Here is a 14,029-nt window from a genome sequence, read left to right as displayed (position 1 = left end):
TAAGTTTCCCCGACAGTCCAGAAGCTGGCAAGCATACTTCATTTATTTTCACTACATGAGGTTATTACAAACTGCTCAGTAACTAGAACTGAACATAAATCAGAGCATGGCACAGCTGTGTCGTATGTCATGGCAACAAAAATAAATAAGGCTGATCATATAAACATATGGGAAGCTGATGCAGAATTGGATGTAAAGCAGTTTGCGAGGGTAATTATGCGCAAGCACTGCTTCCATATGAAGAGGTAGTATGGTGGTGGTGGGTGGGGGTATAACAAAGGCTGTGTCCAGTGAGACTGTGCATGTGCCTCTCAGGTGCTATATCACTTGTGGGTGCTTAAGGGCTAGTGCATGAGCACAGACTATAAAGAGAATACTCACCAGCACTAGCTAGCTGCTTCAGAGCGGCTGATTGTAGATTCATCAGTGAAGCAGATAGGCGCTTTCTTAAAATGAATTTGTATATGCTGCTTTCATACATACGAGATCCATATTATAACTGCTGGATTACAGTGCTTTTTTTATTTAAATAAAAACTAATAGTGAGTGTGCTTTTTGCTATCAAAACACATGTTAAAAAGCTTTTCTTGTCTTAATGACCTGGATGTGTAAGTGCATACGGGTGTGTGTATGCCTGACCCGCATACTACTGTGGCACCATGCTCCTCAGCATGTTAGGGAAAACAGGCTATTTTTACATCCATATTTTTGGAACTTAATTATTGGATATATATGTGACCAACTCAGTCCCATGAAAAACAAAGTAGTAAGCTAGAAAACTAATGTATTTAGCAAAAGGGAGACGTTAGCCTGTAGACTGTAATCAATTAAAATCATCTGAAGACAACCCCCTTTAACTCCATTCTTTTCTTTACACAACTTAATTATGTAATAACCTAAATAAATAGCTGTTAGCCAACATCAAAATCAATTTTTAAACAGAAGTACAAATTTTATGGGTAATGCAAAGAGCCTTCCAAAACTAGATGTCTTATACCTTTCACAGGTAAGCTCTACATGTAACGTCTATATCCTGTGGCTAAATAAGTATAACTTACCGGCTGACATTAATTCATTCAGAATATTTACAATATTTAATACGGTCTGTAGATCCCTGGTATTCTGCAAGTACAAAAATAGATTGTTACTGTAGCAAATGTTACCTTATTCTGAAGATTAATAAAAAAAAACTAATTTGGAATACAGAGCATGGATACTGCATGGATTAGTATTACCTAGATTTATAGATAATTTTACTAGTAATTGCCTATGATTTTTAATATTGCACAAAAGTGCAGTCACAGTTAAAGCCAGCAAACACAAACATGCATGGCCAGAATAAGTTTCCCCTCACCTCTAGTGTATAAAGAATTACTTCCACACCGGTGGAGCCTTTGGCGGTCATTTCCTTTCTTGTTTTCTCTAGAAGCACAAAACAGAAAGACAAACTGAACAAAGTGAGAGTTGCAACAATTATGCAATACACAATAGGAATATAAAGTCACCCATAGGCACATCCGTAATGAGCATCTTATGTTAGGTGGCATTACGGATGAAATAACAAGATTTTGGCACCTGCATGCCAAGTCTCACTGATAAAGTCTCCAAGAGAGCGAGGCCCCGCATTGAAGAGCCTCTGCATCCAGTCTTCTCTTCATGTGACTGGTCCTTTACCTCCTCTACCAACAATAATGTTGTTGGTGACACTGCGTTTTCCCATCCGCAGCCAATGGTAAGTTGGTACTGCACACTGCATAAAAAGGGCAGTGAAACACATCAATAATTTTCGTACTCTGTATGAAGGCATTAGCTCATGCAATCCAATTAAATCCGGATATTTCTGGGCTGTGCTGTGATCATGAATATAAACTAGCATTGTGTCTATTCCTAATTTAACTGCTAAGTTCCATACATTTGGATCACTCTCTACCTTCTAGATAAAATTCTGTAACTAGTAATTAGAATGCACTCTCCTGGGTGGTGAATGGCCTGAGGAGTTCTTTTGCACTCTTCTAGCCTTAGATACTTTGGCGTAACCTTAAACAGGGATGTGTACCGGCTCTTTCCAGCCATTGCTCCACAAGTTCTAGACCAGGGTTGGCCAACCAGTCAGAAACAAAGAGCCAAAAAATCTTATTAGGCATGTCAAAGAGCCGACATCAAGCCACAGGCGCACATGCAAAAATGGGGTATGGCCTTGTGCCTGCTAGGTCACGCCTCTGGTATAAAATACATTTAAAAAGCCAGATCAACATACAGTAAAATAATTTTTTGAAATCCAGATCCAACATAAAATACATTTAAAAAGTCACTTCCACATACCCTACTGTGTCACTTCAGCCAGCTACCTTATGTGTCACTCCTGCTAGCACACTCCTACAGTATGTCACTACAGCCAGCTCCCCCATGAGTCACTCCTGCCAGCACTCTCCTGTGCCACTCCTGCCAGGACCCTCATGTGTCACTACAGCCCCCCCCCCGAAAACACACCTTGTGGCATTGCAGCAGCCCCATATGTGTTCTCTGTTTGCCAGTGGGTATCTCACCTCTAGTATCTGGCTCTGTCAGTTCTCAGTCTCCGTAGCGCTGCTGCTGCTGCCTGTCTGGCTGGAGTGCAGCAGTTTCTGGATCTGTTGTGGTCACGTGACCTCGAGTGTCGGGAGCCACATTTGAATAAAGAAAGAGCCGCATGAGGCTCAAGAGCCACAGGTTGGCCACCGCTGTTCTAGACAGTGCTTAGAGATTGGCACCGTAGAATCCTTTCCTAGTTGAGCAGGTGCAGCATTATTAAAATGAATGTGCTGCCTGGAGTTCTCTATCTGCTCCAGATACTCCCCATACATATACCTAAACAATGGTTTACTTATGTCCACGACTTTTTGCCTGCTTAATTGATAAGGGGGAAAAAATGAAACAATACCCCAACACCTTTCCATGAAACAGCTTCTACAGAGCTTACATTCCAATTACTTTTGGTCTGTTGAAAAAGAGGGGGCTACATATTAAACAGCTGCAATTACTAATCTCCTTCTTCAATTTGGATGCGAATACCCTTAAATGAAAGCAGATAGTCTGCACTTTAAAACCATATTCCCTATATAACTTGAATATGTTTTAACAAGAGAGCATGTAAGTGTCCAATATATGGACCTACAATAACTGTAGGTATAGAGAGGGTGCAAAATACAAGTTGGTCCAAAAGTCTCCATAAATAGGGAAAATAAAATTATAAAAATACTATTAACAAAATATGCTCTATAAGTTGCCATTACTTTGAAAAGACATACGGATGCCTCTCTTTCATTTATAAATGTATCTGGTGTTATTGCTTTTCAAATGCGTTCTTAAGCAATGTTTTGTATCTTTTCCTGGTTTACCATGGCTTTCAAATGTCTCCACAGGTAAAAATTTAAGTGGGATGAGATCTGTGGACCCCAAAGGCCATTCCACGGGACCATAGAGACTAATCCAGGAACCCAGGAACTGCTCTTCTCTATGTACAGTATGGAGGTTTTTGGACCACCCTGTAATAGACTTCATTAAATATTCATAAAATATTTAAAAAATAATTGAAATATAATTTAAAAAAAATGCTTAAATGTAAAGCCCAAATTCACAGAATAATCCACCCAGTGCTGGGTTCACTCATTGTAGCAGTAGGGAAGTGTGGATCCAGGATATAGTGTCAAGAAGGCAACAGGAGCTGGCATTTAATAACGCCTTAGTCACATTTCGTCACCAAGACTATGTCATGAGAGCTTGGCCCAGAGGAAAGAATGGTTTAAGTAGCAATGTCGCCCCTCACTCCGCCAATTGCGGCTTAGTGAGAAAGCTTCTGTAAGCAGTTTACTATCAAGTATCATAGGAGCAGGCGTAGGTGGATACTGAAGAAGCAAGTGAAGAGCATATCAGCACTAAAGCTCATATTAACTGGCAGATAGAACTACCTGTGACGTGCAGGAGGGATGGGCACAGTGTGTGTTGCCACAATATGAAGAAACGGAGCAGCGGGTAACAGTGGTGAAATGAAGGGTCACATCACAAGAGATGCATTGGATTACACACGGAGTGTAACAGTAAATAGCACTGGGCTCATAACTAAGATTACTAGCCTCTCTTATGTACTTAATATAGCAAAACACAAACTGGAGCATAACTCTCAATATCCCTATTCAAAAAGTGCCTATAACCAGACCTATCTACACATCAGTAGAAATTACACAACTTTATACAAACTGGTAAAAATCAGACTGTTTGGCGGTAAATGTTAAAAAAGATTTATATTGTTTCACTATTACTGATGTTGCTTGGCAGAACTTCTGTTACATTTTTATAAAATATTTAATGTAAGTATATCATGAACAGGAAAAATGGAAAATCGAAAAATCAGAACATTAAAAAGATTAATGAAATGCATTTTTATTTGGTACTTGTGATATCATTTTTAGCATTAATTTGCACATTGCAAGTACTAAATATAATTTGCACAATCCTTCAAAAATCAATCGGTTATTATTTCCACTGTGTTCAAACCACACATTCAGCTGTATGCAACACAAAAAGATTGTACACAAAGTACATTTCATTGCTTGCAGATGCAGTAAGGAAGTTGTACAGTATAAACGATCATGCCGTATTTCTAATTACTTTATATGTAGTAATATTAAATTCGATCAATGTCATAGCAAATTCAAGTAGCAGCTCTATCATTTACATTTCAACAAGTTGTTTTTACATGTATTCCTGGGGAGCTCTGTAATCTTATCTGCTGCATTGCATAGTAAACATTAGCAGTGACATGAAATGGACACAAAGCAAAGGGATGTATGTTTATATACATGCAGAATAGAGGTTAAACTGTTATAAAAGGGCAGTCGCCTGATAAGGAGATTTAAGCAGCTGATTTAAAGCTATCCATCGAAACAAACACTTGCTACACAAAATGACAATGTGGACACGTGTGGTGTGTTTCAGACTTACCATCCACAACACGCGGCATACAGATATCACTCTGATGTGCACTCATGGCTAATACTCCAGCAAGGAGCTGTCACCAGTACAGTTTACTTACAGGTCACTTGACAAGTTGACAAATGCTGACAAATGCCAACCCACACATACTGAGAATGGCACATAGCTGTCCTTACTTCCCAAGTTAAATTATTTTTAGCTAGCATGATTTTCCACTACATGTGATGTTTACAGCAAGTTATTACAGTTATTACAAGTTGTTATGTTCTTTGGCTTGAGGGTAAACTGTAATTTTGTAATTCCGCACTAAGAAGCAAACACATTTCCTTTTAAACCAGGCATGCATATTGGCAGGGCTCAAAGGTTAGTTTATGTGGACATGTCCAGTAAGTTACAAGAGCGGTGATCATCATGAATGCTGATATCAGACAAATCAGAGCAAGGGGCTTAATAGAACAGGCACAATGTTCAGCTGTGGCATGTCATGTACGGAACATTGTGGCTAACAGAATCAGCCTGCCTAATTCCTGTGGATGAAAGCAAATTTGTGCCATGTTATTAAATAACCCAATTGCAGCCTTTGAACATGGAATTTTCATACAAATCATACCACTGGTTGATGTTGAGAATCCCTATTCAGTATGGATCGCATCTGAAATGCGATCACATACTATTTTCGGGTCAGCGCGTGCGCGACCCGGGAGATGCGTTTGCATTGCAGGGCAGTCACATGTATTTCGGGCGGGTGTGGCCCGTTTTTAGGTTTGCCGCATGACGTCACACATGGCTGCGATAGGTAAGATGACCGACCTGCACTTGCCTTCGCAGTCAGGCTGCACAGGCAGGGTGGCATCCCTTATTTTGCGGGGGCAACGATGCAATCACAACACGCCATTTGTATGTTGGGCGCCACACAGATAAACTGCAGCATATCTGAAAATCTGACAGGATCTGAATGAGACAGAATGAGAATACATGAGAGGGAGCGAGAGGACTCACACACACACACACACACACACACGAGAGGGAGCGAGAGGACACACACACACGAGAGGGAGCGAGAGGACACACACACAAGAGGGAGCGAGAGGACACACACGAGAGGGAGCGAGAGGACACACACACACAAGAGAGTGAGCGAGAGGACACACACACACAAGAGAGTGAGCGAGAGGACACACACAAGAGAGGGAGCGAGAGGACACACACAAGAGAGGGAGCGAGAGGACACACACACAAGAGGGGGAGCGAGAGGACACACACACGAGAGGGAGCGAGAGGACACACACGAGAGGGAGCGAGAGGACACACGAGAGGGAGCGAGAGGACACACACGAGAGGGAGCGAGAGGACACACACGAGAGGGAGCGAGAGGACACACACGAGAGGGAGCGAGAGGACACACACACGAGAGGGAGCGAGAGGACACACACACGAGAGGGAGCGAGAGGACACACACACGAGAGGGAGCGAGAGGACACACACAAGAGGGGGAGCGAGAGGACACACACACGAGAGGGAGCGAGAGGACACACACACGAGAGGGAGCGAGAGGACACACACGAGAGGGAGCGAGAGGACACACACGAGAGGGAGCGAGAGGACACACACGAGAGGGAGCGAGAGGACACACACACGAGAGGGAGCGAGAGGACACACACACGAGAGGGAGCGAGAGGACACACACACGAGAGGGAGCGAGAGGACACACACACACACAAGAGGGAGCGAGAGGACACACACACACACGAGAGGGAGCGAGAGGACACACACACGAGAGGGAGCGAGAGGACACACACACACACACGAGAGGGAGCGAGAGGACACACACACAAGATTGAGCTAGAGGACACACACACACGAGAGGGAGCGAGAGGACACACACGAGAGGGAGCGAGAGGACACACACACACACACAAGAGAGTGAGCGAGAGGATACACACAAGAGAGGGAGCGAGAGGACACACACAAGAGGGGGAGCGAGAGGACACACACAAGAGGGGGAGCGAGAGGACACACACGAGAGGGAGCGAGAGGACACACACGAGAGGGAGCGAGAGGACACACACGAGAGGGAGCGAGAGGACACACACGAGAGGGAGCGAGAGGACACACACGAGAGGGAGCGAGAGGACACACACACGAGAGGGAGCGAGAGGACACACGAGAGGGAGCGAGAGGACACACACACGAGAGGGAGCGAGAGGACACACACACACACACACGAGATGCAGCGAGAGGAGAGAGGACACCCACACGAGATGGAGATAGAGGAGAGAGGACACACACACATGAGAGGGAGCGAGAGGACACACACACACACGAGAGAAAGCGAGAGGACACACACACGAGAGGGAGCGAGAGGGAGCGAGAGGACACACACACACGAGAGGGAGCGAGAGGACACACACACACACACGAGAGGGAGCGAGAGGACACACACACACACGAGAGGGAGCGAGAGGACACACACACACGAGAGGGAGCGAGAGGACACACACACGAGAGGGAGCGAGAGGACACACACACACACGAGAGGGAGCGAGAGGACACACACACACACGAGAGGGAGCGAGAGGACACACACACACACGAGAGGGAGCGAGAAGACACACACACACGAGAGGGAGCGAGAAGACACACACACACACGAGAGGGAGCGAGAAGACACACACACACACGAGAGGGAGCGAGAGGACACACACACGAGAGGGAGCGAGAGGACACACACACACGAGAGGGAGCGAGAGGACACACACACGAGAGGGAGCGAGAGGACACACACACGAGAGGGAGCGAGAGGACACACACACGAGAGGGAGCGAGAGGACACACACACGAGAGGGAGCGAGAGGACACACACACACGAGAGGGAGCGAGAGGACACACACACGAGAGGGAGCGAGAGGACACACACGAGAGGGAGCGAGAGGACACACACGAGAGGGAGCGAGAGGACACACACACGAGAGGGAGCGAGAGGACACACACACACGAGAGGGAGCGAGAGGACACACACACACGAGAGGGAGCGAGAGGACACACACACGAGAGGGAGCGAGAGGACACACACACACGAGAGGGAGCAAGAGGACACACACACACACCAGAGGGAGCGAGAGGACACACACACCAGAGGGAGCGAGAGGACACACACACGAGAGGGAGCGAGAGGACTCACAAACACGAGAGGGAGCGAGAGGACTCACAAACACGAGAGGGAGCGAGAGGACTCACAAACACGAGAGGGAGCGAGAGGACTCACAAACACGAGAGGGAGCGAGAGGACTCACAAACACGAGAGGGAGCGAGAGGACTCACAAACACGAGAGGGAGCGAGAGGACTCACAAACACGAGAGGGAGCGAGAGGACTCACACACAAACATACACATGAGAGGGAGCGAGAGGACACACACACGAGAGGGAGCGAGAGGACTCACACACACAAACATACAAATGAGAGGGAGCGAGAGGACACACACACGAGAGGGAGCGAGAGGACTCACACACACAAACATACAAATGAGAGGGAGCGAGAGGACACACACACGAGAGGGAGCGAGAGGACACACACACGAGAGGGAGCGAGAGGACACACACACACAAACATACACACGAGAGGGAGCGAGAGGAGACGCACACACGAGAGGGAGCGAGAGGAGACACACACACGAGAGGGAGCGAGAGGAGACACACACACGAGAGGGAGCGAGAGGAGACACACACACGAGAGGGAGCGAGAGGAGACACACACGAGAGGGAGCGAGAGGAGACACACACACGAGAGGGAGCGAGAGGACACACACACGAGAGGGAGCGAGAGGACACACACACACGAGATGGAGCGAGAGGACACACACACACACGAGATGGAGCGAGAGGACACACACACACGAGATGGAGCGAGAGGAGACACACACACGAGATGGAGCGAGAGGAGACACACACACGAGATGGAGCGAGAGGAGACACACACACGAGATGGAGCGAGAGGACACACACACACGAAATGGAGCGAGAGGACACACACACACGAGAGGGAGCGAGAGGACACACACACGAGAGGGAGCGAGAGGACACACACACGAGAGGGAGCGAGAGGACACACACACGAGAGGGAGCGAGAGGACACACACGAGAGGGAGCGAGAGGACTCACACACGAGAGGGAGCGAGAGGACACACACACGAGAGGGAGCGAGAGGACACACACACGAGAGGGAGCGAGAGGACACACACACGAGAGGGAGCGAGAGGACACACACACGAGAGGGAGCGAGAGGACACACACACGAGAGGGAGCGAGAGGACACACACAAGAGGGAGCGAGACGACACACACACGAGAGGGAGCGAGACGACACACACACGAGAGGGAGCGAGACGACACACACACACGAGAGGGAGCGAGACGACACACACACACGAGAGGGAGCGAGAGGACACACACACGAGAGGGAGCGAGAGGACTCACACACACAAACATACAAATGAGAGGGAGCGAGAGGACACACACACACAAACACACACGAGAGGGAGCGAGAGGAGACACACACACGAGAGGGAGCGAGAGGAGACACACACACGAGAGGGAGCGAGAGGAGACACACACACGAGAGGGAGCGAGAGGAGACACACACACGAGAGGGAGCGAGAGGAGACACACACACGAGAGGGAGCGAGAGGAGACACACACGAGAGGGAGCGAGAGGAGACACACACACGAGAGGGAGCGAGAGGAGACACACACACGAGAGGGAGCGAGAGGAGACACACACACGAGAGGGAGCGAGAGGAGACACACACACGAGAGGGAGCGAGAGGAGACACACACGAGAGGGAGCGAGAGGACACACACACGAGAGGGAGCGAGAGGACACGCACACGAGATGGAGCGAGAGGACACACACACACGAGATGGAGCGAGAGGACACACACACGAGATGGAGCGAGAGGACACACACACATGAGATGGAGCGAGAGGACACACACACACACGAGATGGAGCGAGAGGACACACACGAGAGGGAGCGAGAGGACACACACACGAGAGGGAGCGAGAGGACACACACACGAGAGGGAGCGAGACGATACACACGAGAGGGAGCGAGACGACACACACACGAGAGGGAGCGAGACGACACACACGAGAGGGAGCGAGACGACACACACACGAGAGGGAGCGAGACGATACACACACGAGAGGGAGCGAGAGGACACACACACACACGAGAGGGAGCGAGAGGACACACACACGAGAGGGAGCGAGAGGACACACACACACACAAGAGGGAGCGAGAGGACACACACACGAGAGGGAGCGAGAGTACACACACACACGAGAGGGAGCGAGAGGACACACACACGAGAGGGAGCGAGAGGACACACACACACGAGAGGGAGCGAGAGGACACACACACACGAGAGGGAGCGAGAGGACACACACACACGAGAGGGAGCGAGAGGACACACACACACGAGAGGGAGCGAGAGGACACACACACACGAGAGGGAGCGAGAGGACACACACACACGAGAGGGAGCGAGAGGACACACACACACGAGAGGGAGCGAGAGGACACACACACGAGAGGGAGCGAGAGGACACACACACGAGAGGGAGCGAGAGGACACACACACGAGAGGGAGCGAGAGGACACACACACGAGAGGGAGCGAGAGGACACACACACGAGAGGGAGCGAGAGGACACACACACGAGAGGGAGCGAGAGGACACACACACGAGAGGGAGCGAGAGGACACACACACACGAGAGGGAGCGAGAGGACACACACACACACGAGAGGGAGCGAGAGGACACACACACACACGAGAGGGAGCGAGAGGACACACACACGAGAGGGAGCGAGAGGACACACACACACGAGAGGGAGCGAGAGGACACACACACCAGAAGGAGCGAGAGGACACACAAACACGAGAGGGAGCGAGAGGACTCACAAACACGAGAGGGAGCGAGAGGACTCGCACACACAAACATACACATGAGAGGGAGCGAGAGGACACACACACGAGAGGGAGCAAGAGGACTCACACACAAACATACACATGAGAGGGAGCGAGAGGACACACACACGAGAGGGAGCGAGAGGACACACACACGAGAGGGAGCGAGAGGACACACACACGAGAGGGAGCGAGAGGACACACACACAAACATACACACGAGAGGGAGCGAGAGGAGACACACGAGAGGGAGCGAGAGGAGACACACACACGAGAGGGAGCGAGAGGAGACACACATGAGAGGGAGCGAGAGGAGACACACACGAGAGGGAGCGAGAGGACACACACACGAGAGGGAGCGAGAGGACACACACACACACACGAGATGGAGCGAGAGGACACACACACACACGAGATGGAGCGAGAGGACACACACACACACGAAATGGAGCGAGAGGACACACACACGAAAGGGAGCGAGAGGACACACACACGAGAGGGAGCGAGAGGACACACACGAGAGGGAGCGAGAGGACACACACGAGAGGGAGCGAGAGGACACACACACGAGAGGGAGCGAGAGGACACACACACGAGAGGGAGCGAGAGGACACACACACGAGAGGGAGCGAGAGGACACACACACGAGAGGGAGCGAGAGGACACACACACGAGAGGGAGCGAGAGGACACACACACGAGAGGGAGCGAAAAGACACACACACGAGAGGGAGCGAGAGGACACACACACACGAGAGGGAGCGAGAGGACACACACACGAGAGGGAGCGAGAGGACACACACGAGAGGGAGCGAGAGGACACACACACACGAGAGGGAGCGAGAGGACACACACGAGAGGGAGCGAGAGGACACACACACACGAGAGGGAGCGAGAGGATACACACACGAGAGGGAGCGATAGGACACACACACGAGAGGGAGCAAGAGGACACACAAGAGAGGGAGCGAGAGGACACACACACACGAGAGGGAGCGAGAGGACTCACACACGAGAGGGAGCGAGAGGACTCACACACGAGAGGGAGCGAGAGGACTCACACACGAGAGGGAGCGAGAGGACTCACACACGAGAGGGAGCGAGAGGACTCACACACGAGAGGGAGCGAGAGGACACACACACGAGAGGGAGCGAGAGGACACACACACGAGAGGACACACACACGAGAGGGAGCGAGAGGACACACACACACACATGAGAGGGAGCGAGAGGACACACACACACACGAGAGGGAGCGAGAGGACACACACACATGAGAGGGAGCGAGAGGACACACACACGAGAGGGAGCGAGAGGACACACACACACGAGAGGGAGCGAGAGGACACACACGAGAGGGAGTGATAGGACACAGACACGAGAGGGAGCAAGAGGACAGAGACACGAGAGGGAGCAAGAGGACACACACACGAGAGGGAGCGAGAGGACTCACACACAAACATACACATGAGAGGGAGCGAGAGGACACACACGAGAGGGAGCGAGAGGACACACACACGAGAGGGAGCGAGAGGACACACACACGAGAGGGAGCGAGAGGACACACACGAGAGGGAGCGAGAGTACACACACGAGAGGGAGCGAGAGGACACACACGAGAGGGAGCGAGAGGACACACACGAGAGGGAGCGAGACGACACACACACGAGAGGGAGCGAGACGACACACACACGAGAGGGAGCGAGACGACACACACACGAGAGGGAGCGAGACGACACACACACGAGAGGGAGCGAGACGACACACACACGAGAGGGAGCGAGACGACACACACACGAGAGGGAGCGAGACGACACACACACGAGAGGGAGCGAGACGACACACACACGAGAGGGAGCGAGACGACACACACACGAGAGGGAGCGAGACGACACACACGAGAGGGAGCGAGACGACACACGAGAGGGAGCGAGACGACACACACACGAGAGGGAGCGAGACGACACACACACGAGAGGGAGCGAGACGACACACACACGAGAGGGAGCGAGACGATACACACACACACGAGAGGGAGCGAGAGGACACACACACACGAGAGGGAGCGAGAGGACACACACACACACGAGAGGGAGCGGGAGGACACACACACGAGAGAGAGCGAGAGGACACACACACGAGAGGGAGCGAGAGGACACACACACACGAGAGGGAGCGAGAGGACACACACACACGAGAGGGAGCGAGAGGACACACACACGAGAGGGAGCGAGAGGACACACACACGAGAGGGAGCGAGAGGACACACACACGAGAGGGAGCGAGAGGACACACATGAGAGGGAGCGAGAGGACACACACACGAGAGGGAGTGAGAGGACACACACACGAGAGGGAGTGAGAGGACACACACACGAGAGGGAGTGAGAGGACACACACGAGAGGGAGTGAGAGGACACACACACACGAGAGGGAGTGAGAGGACACACACACACGAGAGGGAGTGAGAGGACACACACACACGAGAGGGAGCGAGAGGACACACACACACACGAGAGGGAGTGAGAAGACACACACATACGAGAGTGTGTGAGAGGACACACACACATGAGAGAGCGAGAGGACACGCACACACGAGAGGGAGCGAGAGGACACACTCAAAAAGACTTGAGGCTGTAATTGCTGCCAAAGGTGCATCAACAAAGTGATGAGCAAAGGCTGTGAATACTTATGTAAATGTGATTTCTTAGTGTTTTATTTTTAATAAATTTGCAAAAATCTCAAAAAAAAATATTGTGTGCAGAATTGTGAGGGGGGAAAAATTAAATTATTCCATTTTGGAATAAGACATAACAAAATGTGGAAAAAGCGAAGCGCTGTGATTACTTTCCGGATGCACTGTAGGTAGCGAGCTTGTGGTGTAGGGTTGATTTATTAAGTTCTCAACAGTGATAGAGATATCAGGTTGGGAACTACTATTGCCCAGTGGAAATATAACTAATTCTGTTTCGTTGGCGCGGTACGGCCAATGCAGGCGTGGCCGGACCGAACGGGGGGCAGGCCCTTAGCAGCTGCGTGACGTCATACACAGCCACCACGGGCCGGGGAGCGATGAGAAGCTCCCGGCCAGCA

The 14,029-nt window shown here is 50.7% G+C and overlaps 1 protein-coding gene across 4 annotated transcripts in view; it reads right to left on the bottom strand.

The window, feature by feature from the left end:
- AGTPBP1 (ATP/GTP binding carboxypeptidase 1) overlaps positions 1-14,029 on the bottom strand; it is a 455,468-nt gene that overhangs the window by 293,415 nt on the left and 148,024 nt on the right. For 3 of the 4 annotated variants that reach the window (XM_063913782.1, XM_063913781.1, XM_063913783.1), the window contains exons 4-5: positions 1,355-1,422; positions 1,059-1,122 (exon numbers count right to left, since the gene is read on the bottom strand). In XM_063913782.1, the coding sequence (XP_063769852.1) occupies positions 1,059-1,122; positions 1,355-1,422 (132 nt within the window). Of the gene's footprint in view, positions 1-1,058; positions 1,123-1,354; positions 1,423-4,980; positions 5,069-14,029 lie in introns of those variants that run through there. The other variant, XM_063913784.1, reaches the window with a different exon arrangement.

This window comes from Pseudophryne corroboree, chromosome 1 (assembly GCF_028390025.1).
Source record: "Pseudophryne corroboree isolate aPseCor3 chromosome 1, aPseCor3.hap2, whole genome shotgun sequence".
NCBI classification, from domain to species: Eukaryota; Metazoa; Chordata; class Amphibia; order Anura; family Myobatrachidae; genus Pseudophryne; species Pseudophryne corroboree.
This window is presented reverse-complemented; position numbering and strand designations above follow the sequence as displayed.